The sequence below is a fragment of the Lethenteron reissneri genome, chromosome 36, assembly GCF_015708825.2.
Source record: "Lethenteron reissneri isolate LAM-NWPU_2019-01 chromosome 36, ASM1570882v1, whole genome shotgun sequence".
NCBI lineage: Eukaryota > Metazoa > Chordata > Hyperoartia > Petromyzontiformes > Petromyzontidae > Lethenteron > Lethenteron reissneri.
Window position 1 is genome coordinate 7,850,309 of NC_083814.1, and position 23,255 is coordinate 7,873,563.

Here is a 23,255-nt window from a genome sequence, read left to right on the forward strand (position 1 = left end):
TGAAAACATGAACTTACGGTGAGAAATCGCACATCGTAACCGAATCTTCCCATGAGGTGCCATTATATAACGCCTCTATAATGCGTTTCTAAGAGTAACAAAAAAATATCTGCAAGAAAAACCTCACGACAACCGAGATATGTTCATGCGGAAATGTGGATCATAATAGCTCGGTGAATAATTAAAAGAAAATAAAAACTGTACACTAATTTACGAACCATAAACTGTGGTGCATGTCGCTTGAGGTGATACTGCGACGAGGTGTTGAGGAGTGGAGGGGTGACTGGGAGGGAGAGGCAGTTGGAGCATTTGCCGCCCTCCTCTTGTGCAGTACAGACAGGACAGTCCAAAGGAGTACATGCAGGACAGTCCAAAGCGCGGTAGAAATTTATTTGCATTTTTATTTTAAGCGCGGTTGCAATTTACTTTTGCTCCGTCGGTCTTAGCCGCTGAGGGCGTTGACAGGTTACTTTTTTTCCATTCCTGTTGCTGTTGTGACCCCCCCCCCACCCCCGTTCCGCTGTAACGTGGCACCGATGCCTACTTTATTAAGGGCGATATTGGCACGTAAAATTAAGATCGATGGGATTGATCGAGAGCGAACCGTGTTTTGAACTAAGCGGCCTGGCCTGCAAATGAGTGGTGAGGCTGTGAATGATGGCCGCCAAGGAGAACGCCCTGGAACAATAATAAAAAGCGCTCACGGACAAACGACAACGTGAGGCCGTTTACGATTGATATTTGTATTATTTTTGTTCGCTGACAATGTTTTTCATTGAGAAAAAGCAGAATACCGAAACACAGCAGACATTAACTGAAAAAAAACGCACTAATTCATGACGAACATAATAAGGGATCATCGTAAATTGAAGCAACGTATATCGGGGTACACCTGTATTCATCGCCATTTTGTCAGTCCACTGTTGGATAACTGCCTCTGCAGGTTATTGGTGTCCATTTAAAAAAGACTTTACATTGTGTAGGTCAAGGTGGGTTGCTGAAGGGAATGGAGGCTCCAAGGCTGAGGCAGATGTCATTAAAATCACTGGACCCGTTGTGCTAACAACTATGCCACGACTCCACTCCGCAGTCCCGAGTAGCCAAGGCTTCATTCACTCCTTGGCACGTAAATCATCAGGTGCAGTCAGTATTTGAACTTAGTTTGGGGCTCCCATAAAGTGCCTCAGTTTATGATGAGTATGTAGTGTGTAATGAGTTAGCATCAGCACCTGGGAGACAAAGGTGGCTGGGCATGATGCCAAGGCCACACTGCCATCCCCAAATGGGGCATCACGACCTTAAAGCCGTAAATCTACAAGATCACCCCGCGGCGTATACAACTTACGTGTGAGAAGAGCAGTCTTGACGCGCGTGCATATGTGTCTGTGTGCCAACCTACGCTGTCTTGCAACTTGTGTTTATCAAAATGTTAACTAAAGCGCTGGCAAGCAGCTGTATATTGTAACGATTAAAGCCCAGATGCTTGAGAAGAAAAAAAATCCCCGAATTGTTACATCTGCCTGAAGAGCATGGAGGCGCGCAGCAAACATTGACCAATACGGTTGCTAAATCACCTGCTCGTGTTCGGAACGGTCGTTTATAATTGTACCATTCTACCTTCGTGTCTCTCCAGCGTGCCCTTCGGGTACTTTCAAGGCGAGCACCGGACTGGGGTCCTGCCTGGCATGCCCGGCCAACAGTCGCACGCCGGGAGAGGCGTCCATGAGCTGTGTTTGCCGCAACGGGTACTACCGGGCAGACAAGGACCCCGCGGAGACACCCTGCACGAGTAAGAGGCACCCAGCGGTGGCAGGGCTGGCACAACGAGGGGGGGGGGAGGGGGGGTGCAGGGGGGTCCTCGATCCAGTCGATTCACCAGTACATTCGGAGTTTGTACCGACTTCAGAACGCAAGGTTGTTGTATTGGCACTGTGATTCACATGCATTCTGCTGTCGTTTCGTAGTGAAGGGGATGGTGGGGGGATGGGGGGAAGGTGTAATATTTGCTGTGTTCTATCAATTAAGTCATTCGCGGGGAGTTTTAAAAACATGGTAAAAGTGTAAAGCTAGCAGTGGTGTGTGAGAATAAGCAATTGCCAAGCTTACCTAATAATTAATCGACGTTGCAGCGCGTGATGAATCGATGACGCTCTTTCGCGTGCTTACTGACCAGCATTTTAAAATGCGCAACTATCCGATTACGAGTCCGGTTTATTCCCATTAATTCGTTTTAACTAAACTCAAGAAATCACTTCCCTAGACATTGAGCAGCGCGTTTGGCCTCCACTCTTGCCATTGATATTGGAACGGTCAATTAGCACGGTCGGCTACATACGGTCCGAAAAAAGTTGAACACACATACATGCACGCACCCACTCACTCACTCACGGTGGGCTACTTACGCTACAAAATAAATTCAACACAAGTACGTACATATATACACACGGACATTCAATCGAGCTTAAACTCTTAGTTTTTTCGGTAAAGTCATGTTGGTAAAAAATGAAATTAAATATAATAAAATAAAATAATAAAAATCACGACGTTTCGGAGGCAACACAAGTCTCCGTCATCAGGTGCGACCGTCACAGCCAGATTTGCTGATACAGCAAATACGATACAGCAAATCTGGCTGTGATACAGCAAATACGATACAGCAAATCTCGCTGTGACGGTCCCACCTGATGACGGAGACTTGTGTTGCCTCCGAAACGTCGTGATTTTTATAATTTTATTTTATTAATTGTAATTTCATTTTTTACCTACGTGACTTTACCGGCAAAACTAAGAGCATGAATCCTTGCAGTCACGAAAGCTTCAAATCTAGAATTCAATCGAGCACCTGCCTCCTGCCCGCGTGCCTGCGTCCTCCTCCTCATCCCAGGCCCACCGTCCGCTCCGCGGGACGTGACGGCCGTGGTGAACAAGACGTCGCTCACCCTGGACTGGGCCCAGCCGCGCGACCTCGGCAGCCGAGACGACGTCCTCTACAACGTGGTGTGCCGCCGCTGCACGGACACGCGGCGCCTCAACTGCGGCCGCTGCCTGGAGCCCGTCGAGTTCGTGCCGCGGCAGCAGGGCCTCTCGGAGACGCGCGTCTTCATCAGCGGGCTGCTCGCTCACACGCCGTACACGTTCGAGATCCAGGCGGTGAACGGCGTGTCGGAGCGCAGCCCCTACCCGCCGCAGTCGGTCGCCGTCAACATCACCACGAACCAGGCCGGTGAGTAACGAGCATGCGAGTGAATAGCGAGCGAGGGAGCGAGCGAGCGGCGCGCACGTCACGCCGTGCACGTACGCTGCCGACCACGGAAACACCCTCAGTTGGAGCTGAGAAGCTAAGCAGCCTTGAGCGTGGTTAGTGAATCAGAATCATTATTGAGATTGGAGGAATCCGATGAGTTTTGAAGCTCTTTTACGCATGCGTATGCATGTTGAACTTCTTTCGCACAGTGCGTAGGCAACCGTGCTAATCGGAGGTGCGGGAGAAGGAGAGAAACTAAAAAAAACTAAACCAACTGGATGCCCAGTAGGTTCACAGATGTCCAGATAGGAGGCCACCTAAGCACACCAGGTGTTTAGCGCCGCGACGTGTGGCCGGGTTTTACCACGTGTCGCTGCGGAACGACGTGCGACGGTTTCGCTTCCGGCATGCAGAACGGGACGTTGACACGTGCTAGACGGCACGTGTCAGAGCTCGACACACGTCAGCGAGATATGTGCCCACAGCTGCACAAACCAGCGCAGCAGCAGCAGTAGTAGTATCGGGTGTTGCAGGCTTAGGCTGCGAGGATGGTGCAGGGGGTGGACGTATATAGCAATGGGTTTCCTTGAACATGCTTTGTAGGTTCTTCAGGTGTTGTGGGTTTACTCCTGACATGTTAATCGAATTGGGTTGATTTCCAAATTGTTGTGAAAAGGAGGCTTGTGACACTGAAGATTTCCTCAATAAAGAAAGAGCATTAGTATAATTCATCCTCTCTCTCTCCATGCAGCTTCCTCTCCCTATCCTCCCTCTGCCAGCTGTAGTTAAGGTGTTAAAGTACCGCATCTTTGTTGAGATGAGGAGATGCCAGTTGCCTCGTGGATTTTTAAATGAAATTTAAGGGGCCGCGTAGGCTGTGGTATAGAAACACAAGCTAAAACTGCTTCATCACTGTCATTACTAACACTGTTTTACGACAACAACAAAAACATTTCTTGCATATTAAGTTAATGTTTTAGGAATGCAGAAGCTTTCGAATGAGCAGTTAGGTATGGAAAAGTTCCACGGTAGAAGTTCAAGACGGATTTTTTTCGGGGGACATCATCTAGCAGTGGATTAATCATCGTTGATGATGATGGTGACGATATATATTTTCCCAGAAGCAAGCTTTTGCTGTGCAGATGTTGTAAAAATCCTAAATTTTTCACAAAAATCCTCAGCCAAACTTCAAATACTTACAAACACGTCTTTCGTACCATTTGATCTCCCAGGGTGTTGCTGAAAAAAATAGCCAATGGATGTTAATTTCAACGGGCTCTCGCCAGGTAAAATATAGAGCGCTGAACAAATGGGACTGACGGTGGAGTGTTGGAATAAAATGCGGGCAACTTTATCTTTGAGAGGGCAGTTTTTGTACGGCAAATGGAAGATGTTGGGGGATACAGCGATACCTGTCGTCTCTTCAGCGGAGTTTAAAGAATTTAAACACTCAACAAGAGGGATTGATAGGAACTTAGCATAAGCTCCGGGTACACAGCTTGACCAGAGGGAAGTGTAATTTATTTATACTCTCATTTATTTATTCATTTATTAAACATTGGCAGGAGCAGTGGGGAAATGAAATTCTCATTTGCATGCCTATCCATGGGGAAAATCACTCGTTTCAGAGCAGTGGGCATGAGGCACAACAAGCCATCGTGTGACAAGCTTTATGATATTACCTTACATACAACAAGTTAAATTTCGATTTAAATCTTTCGTGACTGCAGGGATTCATCTTCTTGGTTCTTTCGGTAAAGTCACGTAGAAGGGAAATAATAAAATTATAAAATAATAAAAATAAAACATATTTAAATAATTCTCACGACGTTTCGGCCACAACGCAAGCAGCCGTCCTCAGGTGAAGAACAGGTCTGTCAGAAAGACAGACCTGTCTTTCTGACAGACCTGTTCTGTCTTTCCGACAGACCTGTTCCTCACCTGAGGACGGCTACTTGCGTTGTGGCCAAAACGTCGTGAGAATTATTTTATTATGTTTTATTTTTATTATTTTATTATTTCCCTTCTACATGACTTTACCGAAAGAACCAAGAAGATACAACAAGTTGTTTGCTTCCAGTAGCAATGGGTTGCTTTGTTTGTATATATAATGAATGTGGGAGTGCTATGCTTTTATTCTCATGGGCATGTATTGTTCCGGGACTGAATTGATGGCATTCCCTGAATCGGCGGTGCATCCCAATCCGAAGCAGGAAGAAATGGTGCCCTAGGCTTGGAAAGGGGAGCGTGTGAAGGAGTCAGAGAGTTGAGGGGTCAGGCGTTAAGCACAAAAGGCAGGATGTTATGGTACCATATGTACCCATCGCCATCATCATTATAAGCCGTGCTCATTCCACTGCTGGATAGGGGCCCTCTCACGGTTCTGCGATGCAACAATCCGCCTATCGCCTGCACGCAAGCTGATTGCTTTACTCCATCTCCTCTTCCGCCACCGTCTCGGATGCGGGGAAAACCCTGGCTGCAAACTCTGCCACTTCTCTCGACCGTCGGCCATCATCCCCTCGAGAGACACGTTCTTACTCTTAGTTCTTTCGGTAAAGTCACGTAGGTAAAAAAATGAAATTAATAAAAATAAAACAATAAAAATCACGACGTTTTGCTGCAGCAAATCTGGCTGTGACGGTCCCACCTGATGACGGAGACTTGTGTTGCCTCCGAAACGTCGTGATTTTTATTGTTTTATTTTTATTAATTTCATTTTTTTACCTACGTGACTTTACCGAAAGAACTAAGAGTATGAATCCTTGCAGTCACGAAAGCTTCAAATCTAGAATTATACACCTTCTTGCCCCAAGCCGGCTGACTTTTCTGAAGTTTGAATCATGTCTTTAACCTTGTGTTCTTCCTACGAGTGTCTCAATGTAATTTGGAGCCTCCTGCATCTCTCCTCGCTTCTTAGCACACCTTTTCATCTTTTGATGCAGCCAAGTACTGCGCCGGCCGAGATTAAGTGATTTCCAACTGAAACGTTTGCAGTGCGTTGCAAACGTTTGAGTGGGAAATGTTTATGAAGTGCACCACATGTCTTGTTTTACTGCCCTGAGCTAGTGATAGAATTACCACATTCCTATGGTTGGGAGAAAATCTTCCACAGGACAACCACTGTTGACTTCCCACCAAGTGGTGCTCATTTGATTTCACCCAGAGGGGTGAAGAGCTGAGTCTGCTCCGAACCGGAATTTGAACTCCCAACCTTCCAAGTGTAAGCAGCACACTGCACCACCCACCCACCCAACCCCTTTCGAATAAACACTAATACAAAAATAAATTGTACAAACGCATGCCTCATGGAAGCCTGACCACCAGGGGCCTTACCTTTTCAATAAGCTGATAATTGTAAACACTGACGACATTTTCAAAGAAGCTACTGCATCTTCTTGGTGCTTATTATTTTATTACTTCCCTTCTACGTGACTTTACCGAAAGAACCAAGAAGATGAATCCCTGCAGTCACGAAAGCTTTAAATCGAAAGAAGCTACTGTACTCATTTGAAAGTTGATCTACGTTATTTATTTCCTCTCATTATGTTAATATTAGAATTAGATGAATACGGATTTGAATTGCAGAACCTGTCAAAGTGCATTGTTTACTTCCCTGCACGTAATTTATCTGTGATGTTTTTAGATATGGTGTCAAAATTACACGTTTGTGTGAGCACGTTTGATGTCGCACACGGGGAAAAAATGATTGGAATAGTGTGTCTATGGTGATTGTTTATTTTTGACATTTTTTTCCCAAGTGGAATCCAATGAACATTTTCAAAAGGAAGTTAATGCGTCAACTCAACTATGATGAAGTTTCAGAAAATTAGAAACCTATTGGTAGCATTATACGTTCACTGCATCACTGATGTCACAGCAATGTGCCGATTAAACATGATAAAAGTGCAGGCAAATTATACACATCCATGTTTGATCAAAACAAGTGCGTTTTAATTGCTTGAATTTATTTTTACCGTTCTGTGCTTTCCCAGTCCAAATGGTGCAAGTTATGTGCGGCTGCGATTAGCACAGATGGCTATATACGGGGTGAAAGAAGATCAACATAAATTTTGATTTAAAGCTTTCGTGACTGCAGGGATTCATATTCTTGGTTCTTTTGGTAAAGTCACGTAGAAGGGAAAGAATAAAATAATACAAATATAAAACTATACAATTCTAACGACGTTTCAAATTTTCTTGCTGTGTTTTTCACACCTGATGACGATTGCTTGTGTTGCAGTCGAAACGTCGTGAGAATTGTATTGTTTTATATTTTTATTATTTTATTGTTTCCCTTCTACGTGACTTTACCGAAAGAGCCAAGAATATAAAGATCAACATACATACATGAATGTAACCTGGCATTGTCTTTTCAAAATCAACTCTATTCGTTTCTGCAATGACAAGTGGGGGCATGCCCCAGAGCATGTCAACCAAGGGGATGGAGCGATGAAAATGTACAGGCACTACGTGAATCAGTGGATTAGTGCATCTCATTCATTGCAAGATCGTTAGATATGATAATGGCTTAAGGAGGGCTTTTTTCAGCAGTGGGTTGAACATGGCTGATAATGACAATAACCAAAACTATATTGCTATTATTACATATTTTTTAAACGCATGTGCTTGCACACAGAGCCGGCCCAGCCACTAAGCGACCCTTGCAATTGCAAAGGGCCCCGTGGCCAGCAGAGGGCTTCCTAGAGTCACTGCTAGCTCGTGGGTGAAAAAAATCATACATCAAAGGGGCCTCCAACCAAATTTTGCTTAGGGCCCCCAAAGGTCTAGGGCCGGTTCTGCTTGCACACACATAGACAAAGACTCCCCTGCATAGCCTTTACTAGGCTTTTGAGGCAAGTGCTGTTCGTGAGCACCTATGAAGGTCAGTACGGCACACGAGGAGGTAGATATCCAACACCACGCCCAGCCGCCTCTGTCACCCAATGCTGACCTTTAAACACCACGCCAGGTACACACCGATACACCTTTACACAATACCGCATATCTCACTACCTGAGATGGATATACATTTCCATGCAATCGCGCTCGGAATGAACAATTAAATCTGTAAACAGTTTGGGTGTAAGGTCAAACCTGCACAAGGTAAGTAAAACGATGGCATGGAAATTTGCGGCTTTTGAAGTAGTGTGATTAATCACATAGGGATGCCTCACTTAATTAGGATTCGGTTGAGCTGAGAAGAAAACTATGCATTTAGCTTAATACAGGAATTAGTGCGAGGTTCTGTACTCGGCAGCCAGGTCAATTTAATTTGTGTAATGAACAGTGAAGAGGAGACCTCACGTTTGTCAACTGGGTGCATGTCATTAGATGATGTGTGCTTGTGTGCTGTTTTAGATATGGTAGGTTCTAATTAAAGTACAACGGTTGGTATATCCTTACATGTAACCAATAGGATCTCAGACGTGAGCTCCATGAATGTAAAATAATCAATTGCTTGATTTAAAAAAATCCCATTCCAATCACGTGTCCTTATTAATACAGGTATTGTAGCATGGGGCCATTTTTGGTAAAAGCGGTGATTAATTGGGACAACTTCATATCATACTCTCTTTAATTTCCAACAAAGCATAGCAAACATTCCAAGTGTTTTTTTTCTTTTAAGTAATGAAAACATTGCTGGTGAATTAACCAAAGGCCTACACTCAGGGACCTTCAGAATGTGTTTGGACATAATGTCAATAGCAAACGGAAACCCGGATGCAGCAGACTTAAAACCCATGTTCTGTTATGATTTATAGACAGAAGTAAGCCTTAAAATAAGGCAATCTCATGGGTGGTATGACGTATTTTTTTTTAAATGTCATTCGCAAAACTTTTTGACCTGCCGTCTGTGTATAATAGCTGTCAGACAAGTTGTTTGCAGTGCTTTTAAAGGTCAACAAAGGGTCACGGGGACTCGCTCTCGTTGTTGTCGTTTGCTGTTTTAAGTGCAAGTGCCCAGGATGGAACATTATGGGTTATTTGAACCCACCCCCTCCAATTTTATAGTTTGCTCAGCTGCAAGGGCCATTATCGAAGCATCCTATTTAAAAGTAAGGACTTACAGGTGTTAGGCAGGAATGTTGAGCTGTTTTGATCCTTCACGCTGCGTGAATTTTTACCCCCCCCCCCCCCCCTGAGTGAAATGGCTATGTTCGCGAAAATCCAGTCGTGGTTATTGCAGAGCCGATGAGCAAAATGCGCATGACAGAGGGGAGCTTCTCTAATCCACGAAACCGCGACTTTGACAATCTCAAATCGTGCATCTGGACCGTTCGTACCACTGTCGTCAGTGACATCAGATCTGTTTCTTTTCTTTAACACTACGTATGAATGCGTTTATCCTTCAGTTCATTTATTCATGAAATTATCGAGTCAGCCTTGCGAAGGAAAATCAGTCAGATGTCACAAGTGAGTCGGGTATTTGCGTGGTATGGCTGCATTTTTGTGATAATTGCATAAATGATAATTGCACAATAATGGTTTCGGCACCCCCGCACCTCCCCCGCATCATGTTTTGGATTTCCGCTCGCTTTAAATAATGTAGTGATTCCAATGCATATTGGAAGTCCACCTCTGCAAATCGAATATTCCATTGAAAATGCGTCCAGCATAAATAGACCCTAACCAAAAAAGGATGCACGGAACAAACAAAAAATATGAATTCGACCAACAGAGAGGAAGTAATTCATGTCCGACAAGAAACGGGCGCCGCATCGATTTCCATGAATTATTGACAGGCTTTTGTACAGATGGATGTACCAATGCAATTATTTACAAAAGTACCCTATGGAATTTGCAATGAACTGCTGCACTATCGACATCGTAATTGATTTTACCACAGCTGAATTGGGCCGTATGACATTTGTGCATTTGAAGACCTTCACTTGGCCGATGAATCTCATTTGTCACTGAACTGGCTTTTCGTCCCATCTGCATCACCCAATTCTGTCCACCTGTGCATCCATCACGGTTCCATCCACACGTGCCACTACCGAGACACGTAAAACCCAGTTAGTGATAAATGAGCATCGCAATGATGTTGGTGGGTCTTTTTTTTTGCACAGATGGCCTCCGGCTTCCCAGGTGATGGTGTTTGTTTTCGACGAGAAGCTTCTGTTCTTGGGAACGGTGGTTGTTTTCGCAGCTGGGACGCACACTCATAGCGTGGGCTCGGTGTACTTGAAATGGCCGAAGCCAACGTCGCGCCAGAGGAGAGCTTTGGAGTTGAGGATTATCATAGACTCTCACTAGTTTTGTTGCTGGGAGGCTCAGAGAAGTATACTTACGAACTCGTTGAAACCTCTCGTGAGTCTGTATTGGCAGCTGAAAGCGCTCTGCAGACTTTTTGGGCAGGGGGAGAGGGTGGAGGGGCCGTGGGCTTTCTCGGTAAAGAATAAAAATTGCACGCGAGTCTTCAAAAAGTTTGTGTCATACAACTAAAGCAGTGATTATGCGAACCTAATCATTGTGATTAAGATTCAATCAGACTGCAGTTACTATTTTAATATGGCTTAATACATATAACTTTAATGAGTGTGAGCGTAATGTTTATTAATTACGTTTTGTATATTAAGGTAAGGTAAATGAAGCCAGTGTTATTAATATAATTAACAAAACACCCAATCTCTTCCGCATAAAAACCCGAAATCATTATAAATCTCCCTGTTGCATATTTGTCATTCCTGATTACTTGTCGCTTGAATGTGAGACGGCTGTTAAGGCTTTAGCTATTATTTAATATGTAGCAGTGTTTTATTCATTCGTAATTGGGTCTGTGATGCAATTAACTTCCTTTGTTGAGCCCTCATTCAAATGCATTTCAGGAAGAGTCAGATAATCTTGACCCCCGACTCTACTCTTGGGCACAACATTGAAATGGAACGCATCTCCATTAATTTGCAGTGTGTCTGGCAAATTGATTTTAGTTTCTGCCAATGTTGTGACAACTGCACATGCAGTGGCAATTTAAATATTAAGCCTGGGCTCACATTAACACTCCCTCAGCCCCATTAGTGATAGCTGGAAGAGTTGTGTTTCATTACTCAAAATTTATCAGTTTTTTGCAGGATTCCGACATGCCCCACGTGTGCATCTGTGCAATAATATCAGTCCAATCAAACAGTCATTATTAAAAATGTAAAGGTGTCAGCAGGTATGAGACTGCACGTATATATATATGTGGCTGCGAGGAAAAATACGAATGGATTACAGTCGTTCTGTACATCCAAACAGGTTATGCAAGCTCATTAAATAATAGCTTGTTTAGTCTTGCAAATTTAGCCAAGGGTGTTATTTCAATGTCGTGATATGAACCTTTATTTTTCATTCAAAGTAAAGTAGAATAACGTAAACGAAAATGGGGAGGTTCTCCGCTTTTCTGTGGGGAAAATAAATAACCCGTCACCATGAATACATTTGTTATTTCTTTGCTGATGGCACGTACTATTATGCTGTATGGCCATTAATATACACACAGGCAGGTTTTAGTATTATGAATGGATGATTGTAATATTAATCCGTATTAATGTCCAGAGGCGGTTGGAATATAAATGCGAGCTCGGCAATGAAGCATTGCCCTTGCTTAATAACGCCGTTGGGTCGTGCCACAAATCCCGATTTCGTTCTTCAGAGAGAGAGAGAGAGAGGCCGGAGGTCCATTGGCACCTCCGCAGATTGCACCTCTTTTGGTGGGGGAGGGTTTAACGGGAGCAGGGGGGGGGGAAACATTAAAGGTAGACTCGGCAATACTGTAACTCATCACGCTTACATTTAATGATGCGTGACAATCTAGAAATCCGCTGTGTGGGCTCAGCCTGCTTGTGCACAAACTGCCGAGCTATCGAGATACATTATGAAAAGCAATATTCTTTCGTGGAGCAGCACTTTTAGAGTCTGGTTAATGCCAGAGCGAGGCGGCTCCGTCTGATTGAGATGGAAAATAGGGGCATTCGTCTAATCTCATGGCGTCTTACAGCATTGGAGGATAAATCACGCACGTAGTGTGAACCCCTCGCCCAAAGTCATCTCGTCTGCATGATTTCTGCGACCAATTTATTTATTCGAGGGCAAAATTGCTCATCGCTGGCTACGCTCTAAGATATTTCTTGGTCCCTGCCGCAGGTGGGGGTTGTCTGCCCCGTGTAAGATTGATGCAAAGATTGCCGTGGAAATTTCAAGGGTTTGGAAACATTGGCGAAATCGGATAGCGCAAGCAAGTGCCTCCAATTGGCATATTCCGCGTCAAGTTTGTGCAGAAATCTCAGATTGTATATATAGTCTAGATTTGAAGCTTTCGTGACTGCAAGGATTCATATTCTTAGGTTTTTTCGGTAAAGTCACGTAGGTAAAAAAATTTAAATTAATAAAAGTAAAATACAATAAAAATCACGACATTGTGTCTATACTTGTGTTGCCTCCGAAACGTCATGATTTTAATTTTATTTTACTTTTATTAATTTAAATGTTTTACCTACGTGACTTTACCGAAAAAACCTAAGAATATTGTATATATAGTTTTAAACCTGTGGAAACATTCCCAATACATTCCTATTTTAAGTGTGGCCATCGTATGCATTGTTTCAACTCATCTTTAAAATAATGTGAGACACGTGTCTTTCGTCTACTGAATCACACATGCACATTTAGCGATGTTCGTGTATAATTAAGTTCCTATTGTAGATTTGTGAAGTTCTCACAGTTCGTAGTTGAGTAGAAGCTCCATTAAAATGTATGACTGATCACATTGTGTCTATACTGGTGTCAATTACGATACATGCCCTCTGTATGTACCTGAATTGATTGTTCGATAAAATACTTTCGGGAAAAAATCTAAAAGAGAAAAAAAATCCATGGACAATGCCTATGTAATACACTTCAATGACGATTTTGACGAATCCAGCCATTCTAAGCTGGATTCATAATTCACTTGCATTAGAATCCCATTTTATTACATGAATCTTCCGTGGCAAAATTCTTGTTAGAGCCCCATTCTGTTGAACGGATAGTCTCGCATGGCAATCTCACACACAACAATCGCTTTTCCTGCAATAATCCAGGGATGGAATTGTATGAATCAAATACAATTCCTTCAGGAATTTCCCATCTGAAGCGTATTGTGGGTGTAGCATTTGCTCACTAGGTGAGCACACTGCATCATAAACCCGGCCACCTGGTTTTGTTACCCGGCAACGGCTATCATTGGCGAGTAATGTCTGAACTAGTTGAAGTGGGGGTCCCCCTTTCACTGACCAGCACTGACCAGCATCGTAAAGCATGGTCAAATTACACCGGTAACCAAACGAGTGTGCGTAGGCCTTAATTCGGCAGTGTATTTACTAAGTGCTCTACGTTATTGCTATTACTCTTTACTTTAAAACATAATTGTGCTAATTTTTGCACGTCCATTATGGAAGCAACAGCCAAAACCAATTGGTAATCAAACAAACAAATTGCCTCAGCGGTGCAAATTAGACAACAAGCCAAAATTAAATATTTTAAATAAATAATCTCATATCTCAAGCAGTACATTATTCATTCTCTTTCAGCAGAGTCCAACGCATTCCAGTGAAGATCTATGATGATAATTAAAAATGTACTTCTTTAGTCGTTCATAGTGTAAAAACAATAATTTGTTGAGGGATAGATAACAACATATTTAAGAATAAAATAACGATAGTCTCATTGTGCATGCTTTCAGTGTGTTAATTCCCATAGCATGTTGGCTGACATTTGTACACATTCAAAGCATGTATGAATGAAAAAGAAGGAAGCACACAGGCTAGTCTGCCGAAACATTGTCTTGTTGACTTTTCGTTTCTTACTTAGTATTTATTTTATTTTATACATATATTTATATAAAATGTCAAGTGTTTCCATCATATGTCAACCAGTTGCATACAAATCTTACTCGAGCCCTTCAGGTGACTGACAGAACTGGGCTACCACAGCGAAGTTGATGGTCTGCTCTTTCAAGCGATAGTTTTTTTTTCTTTCCCCGAGAACCTGTAACGTTGGCGGTGCACTCGGATGATAAGGGGTGGCATCGGTGGAGGAGCAGATGGCGTCAGAAAGAAGTAACAACAACAACAAAGAACTACTTCCTTGCACGTGGACAATAGAGAGATACCAAATTTGCATTCCGCTCCCCTTGTGCTCCAGATGCCTGGTCGATATCCATTGAAGCACAAGTAACGGATTCACAGGCAATCGTACATCTCAATTACGGTGCAATCAATCCGTGCGCTTGTCCTAGCCGGCCATGCGAGCACATTTTCATTAAGACAAAATACCAGTGCTGGCCTGTGATGAATGGAGCGCATTAGTGGATCGGGCAGCTGGGAAAATTGTAAATTGCGGTGTGAAGCGAAAAGGTAGGAATTAACATAGCTTACTGTAACTTTCTACAGCCAATCTGTCAAATTCACCCACGTGTAAATTCTAATCAACAACCCGCCGGGTGATGTGATATGTGGACAATGTAGCGAGTGTCATGGACGTCGGATGTTGCAGAAAAGTTAAAAAGTTTTGAATAAAATAATTTTTAAAAATCGACAATGTCAATACATCCGGTGGAACATTTTCCTTAACGTTACAAGAGGTGGGGGCTTGGGGAGGTCTTAATCCAGTGATAGATTGGCCATGGCTGATGAGTACGTGGTGATAGGAGGTGAATAATATATAGTATATTTGAGTTGAACATTTGACAATTGAATTGTATCTTTTGAACACATTCGTAAAAAAAAATGTTTGTCTGTATACCAACACACTTCGTGGCACACACAAACGTTCTAAAACAGACTCATACCATCTGTTACATCGTCATGCATATTCACCAAGACTTCAGGCTGTAAGTAATTACTATTTTTTTTTCGTTTAAGGTTCTTGAAAAACATTCTTAATTTAATTTGTCCAGTTGACCTAATGATGGATTGTGCACTGCAAAACGTTCTGGCTAAAGAATTTCACCCTGACGTGTCCCAGTGCATTCAAACATCCCGAGTACCACTTGGGATTTCTTCACCACATGCTAATCTCTCAACCCATGGGGCACAGAGTGGAGGAAGGAAGATTTTCCATTGAAAAATCCCACCAGGATATTTAGAAACATGTACTTTCCTGCTTTCCATTATGCATACACTTGTTGATTTAACATACGGTAAAATAATAATGTTCAGTTTGTTCGAATTAATAGCCTAAAATGTGTGCAGTGTGATTACATGAATGTTCTTTCCATTCGAGTGTTCATGTAGGTGAGACCCAAATGAGATTCATTAAACCTGTTGTTGAAGTGACCTTTGAACAGGTGTTTGTGAAGGTTATTACACATTAATTATAAATATAGTAAGTGGCCCAAACATTCAATGGTTAAATCCTTTCTGAGTGTTATGACAGGAACACTTTAGCGTCACCGAAGATGTTTGGTAAAGCCACGGCCGAAACATCAGTTTTAAGAAGTCAAAATCAGAAACTTTATTTAGACTCGGGGAATCATATGAGCTATAAAGCTCTTTTTCACAGATCTCCAGGAGGGACGGGTCAACAAGTTACCACAACAAATAATAAACCATCGACAACATATTAACAACAACCGCCATTCACCACCACGTGGCAGTGACGTCACCACGACACTTGTGCCAGGCTGTGTGCACTTAAAGGCCATCGACAAGTCCAGTATGTCACTAACACATAGGCGGCTCATAGACCATCTATTAAATCAATAATATTTAGTGATACTGCATTGGCAGTAGTGCACATTCATAAATGACAACAATAACAAAAACAACTCAGCATATTGATCAATAACACTGTGGCCTTAAAAACATAAAAATGGCCCTTCTTCATGACGAATATATAAATGAGGCCAGATAGACAAGAGTGGATACGAGTTGGAGACTTCCCTTTCGACAACGGTGGAATGTATTACCAGGCCTCATGGTGCATAGTGCGGCCTCCAACTCGCAGGGCCATTACCCACAATGTTGCTTATTAAAGATGTTTCTTTCAGGGCAGTGTTTTTGATGAATGTGTCGATTTGTTTTAGCGATTAAATCAGGCGGGTAACGATGCCATTGAAAGCAATGGCACACTATCAGAAACGCATTGGTTTTTCCTTTTGCTGGTTGATAGTCCACAGCAGGCTTTGTTGTGCTAGTTTATTGAGTTTTTTGCGGTATAAAGCAGCTTTGGCAATATTTGCTTTAAACAACGGCAAAGCTCTTTTATGTTCGCCACAATTGAGGTGTCTTCCAGCACCGCCGGAAGTAAATCTCTCTCATGTTATTGTTAAAAATCCAAAATATCGACGTTTGCCTGGGTAGCAACAGCAGACCACGGGACCTATTGTCGTCTCCGAAATTAGGGAATTAAGCGCAACAGCACGAGCGAGTGCCAGGTTAAAATATAAAACAAACTTCAGCAGTTGCGTAGAAATCCACTGCGTAGTTGTTAACACGCTTCGCTACATTTTCATGAATAGAAGTTGTACCACTAATTACGGACGCTGACTGTAGTTGGCGTATACACCTGGTTTGGTGATTGCTCAGGTTGGCTGAGACTAAAATCAGGATCTGGTGTTGTAGCGTGTCAATGTCACCGGCCGGTGTATGCCGAGGGCAGGGATGAAAGTTAACAGTGCCAACCACAATGAGCGTCGTCAAAGAGCGCTCGGCTCGAGCAATAAAACAAACAGCAATGGTGATAGTGCATTGGCACGCTGATGCAGGAGCACAAAAACTGAAAACTCAACACGTTCATCATTAACACTGCCCTAATGTGTGGGGGGTGGGTACGACTTTTTAAGAAATGACACTTCTTTATGCTATGTTGAAGGGCCATTGTACTTTTACATATTCTATATGATGTGTTTCTTCTTCAGGGCATTGTCAGTTGACAAATGTATTGAGGTTTTTTAAATGTAGTTTTTGCCCCAAAAAAGGAATCTTGACTGGCAAGTAAAAGCAGTAGCCAAATTAAGAGCAGCAACATCCAATAAACTAGAGCATTTAGCTGTAAACGCAGAGTCCCTGGGTTCGAATTCGGATGACAACCCTCGATTAAATTATGTTCTCAGATGTATGCAGTCAATGGTCTTCGCCAAGTTATCAATAACTGCACGAAACAAACCACCCCAGTCAAATGTGCCTTTTCCAACTCAAATTCGGTTTATTCCAGCGCTGAGGATGAAACAAGGATTTGGGCTTGATTGTTACATGACGGATGGATATCCCTTCTCGGGCGTGTAAGAACACGCATCTGTGAGTGTGGATAAGTAGTCCTGAGTCACCATTTTGTACCACGGGGGAATGAATATTGCATTGCTTTGCGTGGGAGTTGCGAATATAAACGTCCTCCTATAACTCCGTGACACCAATGACACGCTTGCAATATAATCGACGAAAAAGAATTGGATACGCATCAGAAAAGAAAGGTCGATTGTTATTTTTACTTGGACCACCGTTCTTTCAACGAGCACGAAGAGATCTGATTATGCTATAGAGACTGCCCTCTTAAATAATTGTTATAATGTGAATTCCGTGAATTTGTTTGTGAGCAAGAAACATGTTTTTTGTTTGGCTCTGTCTTAGCTTCTCACCTTTCCAGCAACAGCAATGCCAGATAAACATGTATAATGGCATGGCCCTGTTTCAAGGTGATAAACTAATCCAGCTCTCTGAATTGTTTTCAGGCTGTACCACTGTTGCAGCCCCACCGCAAAAAAAACCCTTTGTAGTGGGAAATTACTCATTTGTATACCATAGCATGATGCTGCTGATAACACCCAGAAGGATGATACTGGTCTAGAGTCCATGTGCTTTAACACATTCTGCTGAATAACATTGGCCTGAAAGACCAGCAATTAGCTGATGTCTAAAACATTGTAATTACACGTGGGGGAGACGGAGCAGAGGTCTGTGTACCTGTGTCAATACATTAATCGTGGTCGTTTTGTTACCTGTTCTGACTGTTTCAGGATCCTAATGCTCCTTTGGAAAATATTCACATTTGCGCACGCACGCGCGTGTGTGTGCGTGCATGCGTGCGTGCACACACTCCCATCACGAAACAACATTTGCCTAATCCAGCTTACGCACCACTCCGCAAGCAGTGTTCACCTTGCCGACACATGCAGAGGTTGCACCTCGTGCGCACAGAAGCGGCAGTGCGAACCAACGACGAGCTAAGCTCCCTTCCCTGTGGGCATGCGAGGGATGCGAGAGGCTCTGTCGGGGACTTGAGGGATGGTGGAGGGGGGGTGCATTTTGTGTGTGTGCCTGTGTGGGTGGGTTGGAGGGGGAGCGGTGGCACAGCGGTTAGCGCGTTGTGCTACGGACCTGGCGACCCGAGTTCGATTCCCGCTCCACGGTCAACATCAGTGATAACTATCTGAACTGGTTGTGGGCCTCCCCTAGGTCGACTCGGCCTCAAATGAGTACCTGGGTGCAGTGTATCAACATCGCCACTAGGGAGACAAAGGTGGTTGGGCTCGGCGCTGGCCACCCACCCCCCTCCCCCCTGTGTGCCGTGCCGGACTTCAGAGGTGTTCGCAAACAGCACTTGCCCCACTGGTCTGTTAAGGCTATAGGGGGAAGCTTTGTCATTGTCTTTGGGGTGGAGGGTGGGGAGTTGAGCCAGTGAGGTATGGTGCAGCATTCAGTAGCTCTTCATCGGATACGGCCAAAGAAATTCACAGCATAAAAAGACAAAAATGCAATTTTGCAATTCGAGTGTTGGGTGAGGAATGTTGCATGGAGCTGGGTAAATTGACGTTTTTCTTGCAAAGTGTAAAATAGGTCTATTTCTTGCTATCCCTTTTCTATTTTTTATGTCCCCCCCCCCTTCTCATCTAATTCCTTTCTCCGAAGTCGCTATGGACACAGTGGTGCTTGAAAGCGTGCAGTCTGTTGCCACATATGTCCGCATGATGATCTGAGATCAGTGCAATTTAAGTGGTATTGAAAAAATACAAGGATGCGGTTTTGTAATGCCGAGCCGTAGCTTTTTTTTTTCCGATCGCTTTTTATAGCAGAAAGATGAAGCTAAAAAAGACCACACACACACACGTTGTCTCAGAAGACAATGTATTGGAAGCACGAAAAAATACGTTTCATATGTACACCATATGTCTTATGGTGAAAAATCAGCTATGAACGGGTGTGTGTGGAGAGCGGTTGGTGCATTGTCTAGCACACCACCGCTCCGTGATACAAACCTCGTGAATTGAATTTCGATTTAAAGCTTTCGTGACTGCAGGGATTCATCTTCTTGGTTCTTTCGGTAAAGTCACGTAGAATGGAAATAATAAAATAATAAAAATAAGACATAATAAAATAATTCTCACGACGTTTCGGCCACAACGCAAGCAGCCGTCCTCAGGTGGAGAACAGGTCTGTCAAGGCGCTCTTCCCCCCTCCATCCCAGCTTAAATAGTCGCTCCAAGCCTGGGGTGTGTCATTCAGACTCTGTCTTCTCGACACGTGTGGATACGCACGTGACTTTACCGAAAGAACCAAGAAGACTCACGAATTGAGTTGAATTTTATGTCGTCTGCATGTGCGTGCATGCAGATTAATCGAGATATATTTAATTAAAATGTATATATAGAGTAAACCACAATCCATTGTATGCATACATTGATAATTATTCATGAGGCAAGTTAGAATGTGGGTACACGTGTGGATACGCACGGTAGGTGATTCAGCGTTGCTTGATCTAACTCGGCAAGCAGCACAGGCAGCATCAATCTGTGTTTGGTTTGTAAATGTTGTGGCTTTAACACACCGGTGAGCTAAAGCAGTGAACTATTTGTCTTTGTCAACGTGACACTTTTTTACTGATTGGCCGTGTCGGGTGGTGGAGGGTTACGACACATTTATAAATAACGCGATCTAAACCCAAAAACGTTGATTATCAATCTGTGTTTGTTTGGAGAAATACACCGCGGAAGAAGTAACACAAGTATCGAGGCTGCAAATAATTTTGGTAGGTTAAATTTTAATGACTTTTAAATATTACATGAATGTTATATTAAAAAGTGTGTGTTTATTTTAAGAGCACGGAGCACGTGTGCATTTCTCTCGCGCTGAGTGGACAATATTCTAACGCACCTCCAAAGAAAATGACGCACTTATTATGGACAATTATATAGAAATTAGTGTAATTACATGGTAACTACACATTAATTATATGGTAAATGCCCACTTAAAAATGGAGTGTTCCAAATTGTACGCAGACTTTTACAAATCGGAAAACAGAAAAGCCTACTTATTAATTAATTGCATTGACACACACATACTTTACAGCTTGATGGGAAATAATTCAATTGTCGCTAACTCTGGTGAATGTTTCTAACTTTGTGTGTTAGATATTTACACATGTTACATTTACAAGAACACAAAAAGTCAGAGATGACCAGCATCATTAATTTCGTGTCATTCATATAGCGCTGCTCGAGTTTTATCTCGTTGTATCGTAGAATGCATCGACAACCAATGGTAAACAGGTACAGGTGCAGCCCTGCAATAACTTACTCAAGCCACTGGTGGTGGAAGGGCCTCCACTAAAGGGAGCTCTATTGAGCCCTTCCAGAGGGTTTTTTTGGCCTGCTCTTCCATGCTGATCAGGCATCTTGGAAGAGCTGGGAAGTACCCGCAACACTTTTCCCCACCACACCCAACCTGCCGTACTCATTTGTCCTGCTGGACCGAGAGAGGGGAAGGAGAGGAGTGTTTGTCATAAAGTTACACGATTGTGTCATCTGCGCTGGGAGCTAGGTTCGAACCGGCCACCTCTGCGCTGCAAAGTCAGGTGTGCTAACCGTTACACTACGGTGGCAGCATCCCTCAGCTGACATAAATGCAGCATTACATACGGCACTTTACACGGCTGTAAAGTGAAATTAAAATACACGTCATAGAGCGTGTAAAAATCCTAACACTGGCAGGCAATTCAACATGTGACCCATATTAATTAGAGACAGTTCAAAATAATAATAATGCAACGTTTACCTTCATTATGAGGGAGCATTATTTATTTTAAATCCGAGCTCAACATGTTTTTCACACCTCTCCGCCATAATTTTCATCACTTGAGTTGATGAAAGCATGTTAGCAATCGTCAAAACCACTGTCACTTCTGCTGCATAGGTTGAAATAACCTCTGTAGCAGATAGGTCACTGAATGGATAGATTTACACGTGGATAACTTCATGCATTGAGATATCACTTTTTGTCTTAAAGATATCATAGTTCATAATGTGTCCATGAGCGTGTTATGATTATTTTGGGTATGCAACATGTTGATATGCCTTGTGTTCGCTACATCTGCTATCGCTTATTTTAAATCCAATGGAAATTAACCACGGTGAGCTGCATAAGTCCCTTCAAACAAGTTCACGAAATAAAATGAAGATATTTTTGGAGGGGTAAAACTGAAAATACATCGGGGAGTATACATACATATACACCTAGGGCAATTATTAAAACTGTCTTGGATTTAAATGATGAAATAAAGAGATGCGTGAGAACAGGTTGGAGTACCTTTTTAAAAGTATAATGAAATGCAAATACCAATGCACCTACAAAAGAAAATTTTTAGGCAGTGCACATTACGTGTTATGGCACCTGGATCTGAAGCAAGGCCATTGAAATGTATGGAAAGTAGTACAGAGAGGATTGGAGACAAAATGTTAATTAGAGACCTTACATTGACTGATTAGACAAGTGAATAAGTGGGCTTAGGCATGACACATCGCTAGAGGGGATGATAGCCGATAGTTGATACTGATGGTGGAATTCCAGCCAAATGTTATCTACCTATTTGGAGTTTGCGTGCCTCTCTCCCTGTGGTGGTCGCTTGGATTTTTCTCCGAGTCCTCCGGCTTTTCCCTCCACATCTATAAACATGCATTTTAGAGTATTTGGCCACGAAAAATGTCCAAGAGATACGCCACGATGTTGAGCTACACTGTTACATCCAGTGTGACCAATGCGTCTGTGGGGTGTGTTTAGGAGGCTCCAGTAGCACTTTCATAGCAGCCATAGCTGGCACAACATTAGTCCGTAGGTGGCCTGTGAGATTGGCTGGGAACTCTGACCCCCTTTCGGTTTCCGGGGAAACACATCTGACCCCTCAAACCCCCTGTCCAAGTTGTCCCACGCGCATCGAATGGGCCTGAGCCCTGGCTGAGTGTAATGGGGTTCTAGAATTAGAAAAGCGATTGGAAACCTGAGCAAAGCTGGTAAATTAAAGGTGGGGTGGAAACGGACTGCCGGTAGATTTGCTGGGCTGGGAAATGAGAATTTTCAAGGTTAGACCGCCAACCTTTGAGAGAGAACTGTTTGCTTTAGGTTGATGTCTGTCATCCGAAATTCACCTTGTGGTGCATTTTTTTTCAAATGGCAATTATTTCTCGTAATGTCTTATCTTTATGAACTGAGGCTGGTTTCATTATGTTGCTGTTGTAATTGTGTACAAATATCGTCCATGAGCCCATACCAGATATTTTACTTATCAGTACCACCTAACGTGGCATGACTTCAGCGGTTCCAACAACAGTGAATAATGTAGTAACCACGTGAAATGAGTGTGCCATCAACAATTCGCTCTCGTTAGCTGTGTTAATGAATCTGAACTCATCATATTTAGCTACCTTAGGTGGTACCAAGTTTTTCCATGGCCGATTTACTAATAGAAGGTAGAATGTCAAACCCTGCTCATTGTTTCAGACATGGCCAGCTGTTATAATCATAAACCAAGCCACATTTTTTAAAGAATACAATGGGTCAGGTTGTCTTCACCTGTATGTGACTTGTTGCAATAGTGTCACGAACAAAACAGAAATGGGCGTAAACATTTGCAAATATAAAATAGATTCAATTAATAATGTCCTTGTTCAAGCTCCGTCCTATTTCTGAGTTGCAGTGGAATCGCAGTCATGGTGTGGTCTGCCGGTGTGTTTCCAGTGTTTCCAGCCACACGTGTGTCCAAAAAGCCCCACCGTGTCTGC

At 43.0% G+C, this 23,255-nt stretch overlaps 1 protein-coding gene across 4 annotated transcripts in view; it reads left to right on the forward strand.

Moving 5' to 3' along the window:
- Positions 1–23,255, forward strand: part of LOC133351079 (ephrin type-B receptor 1-B-like) — a 178,044-nt gene that overhangs the window by 101,194 nt on the left and 53,595 nt on the right. For all 4 annotated transcript variants that reach the window (XM_061566002.1, XM_061566004.1, XM_061566003.1 and 1 more), the window contains exons 4-5: positions 1,634–1,789; positions 2,885–3,223. In XM_061566002.1, the coding sequence (XP_061421986.1) occupies positions 1,634–1,789; positions 2,885–3,223 (495 nt within the window). The remainder of the gene's footprint in view (positions 1–1,633; positions 1,790–2,884; positions 3,224–23,255) is intronic.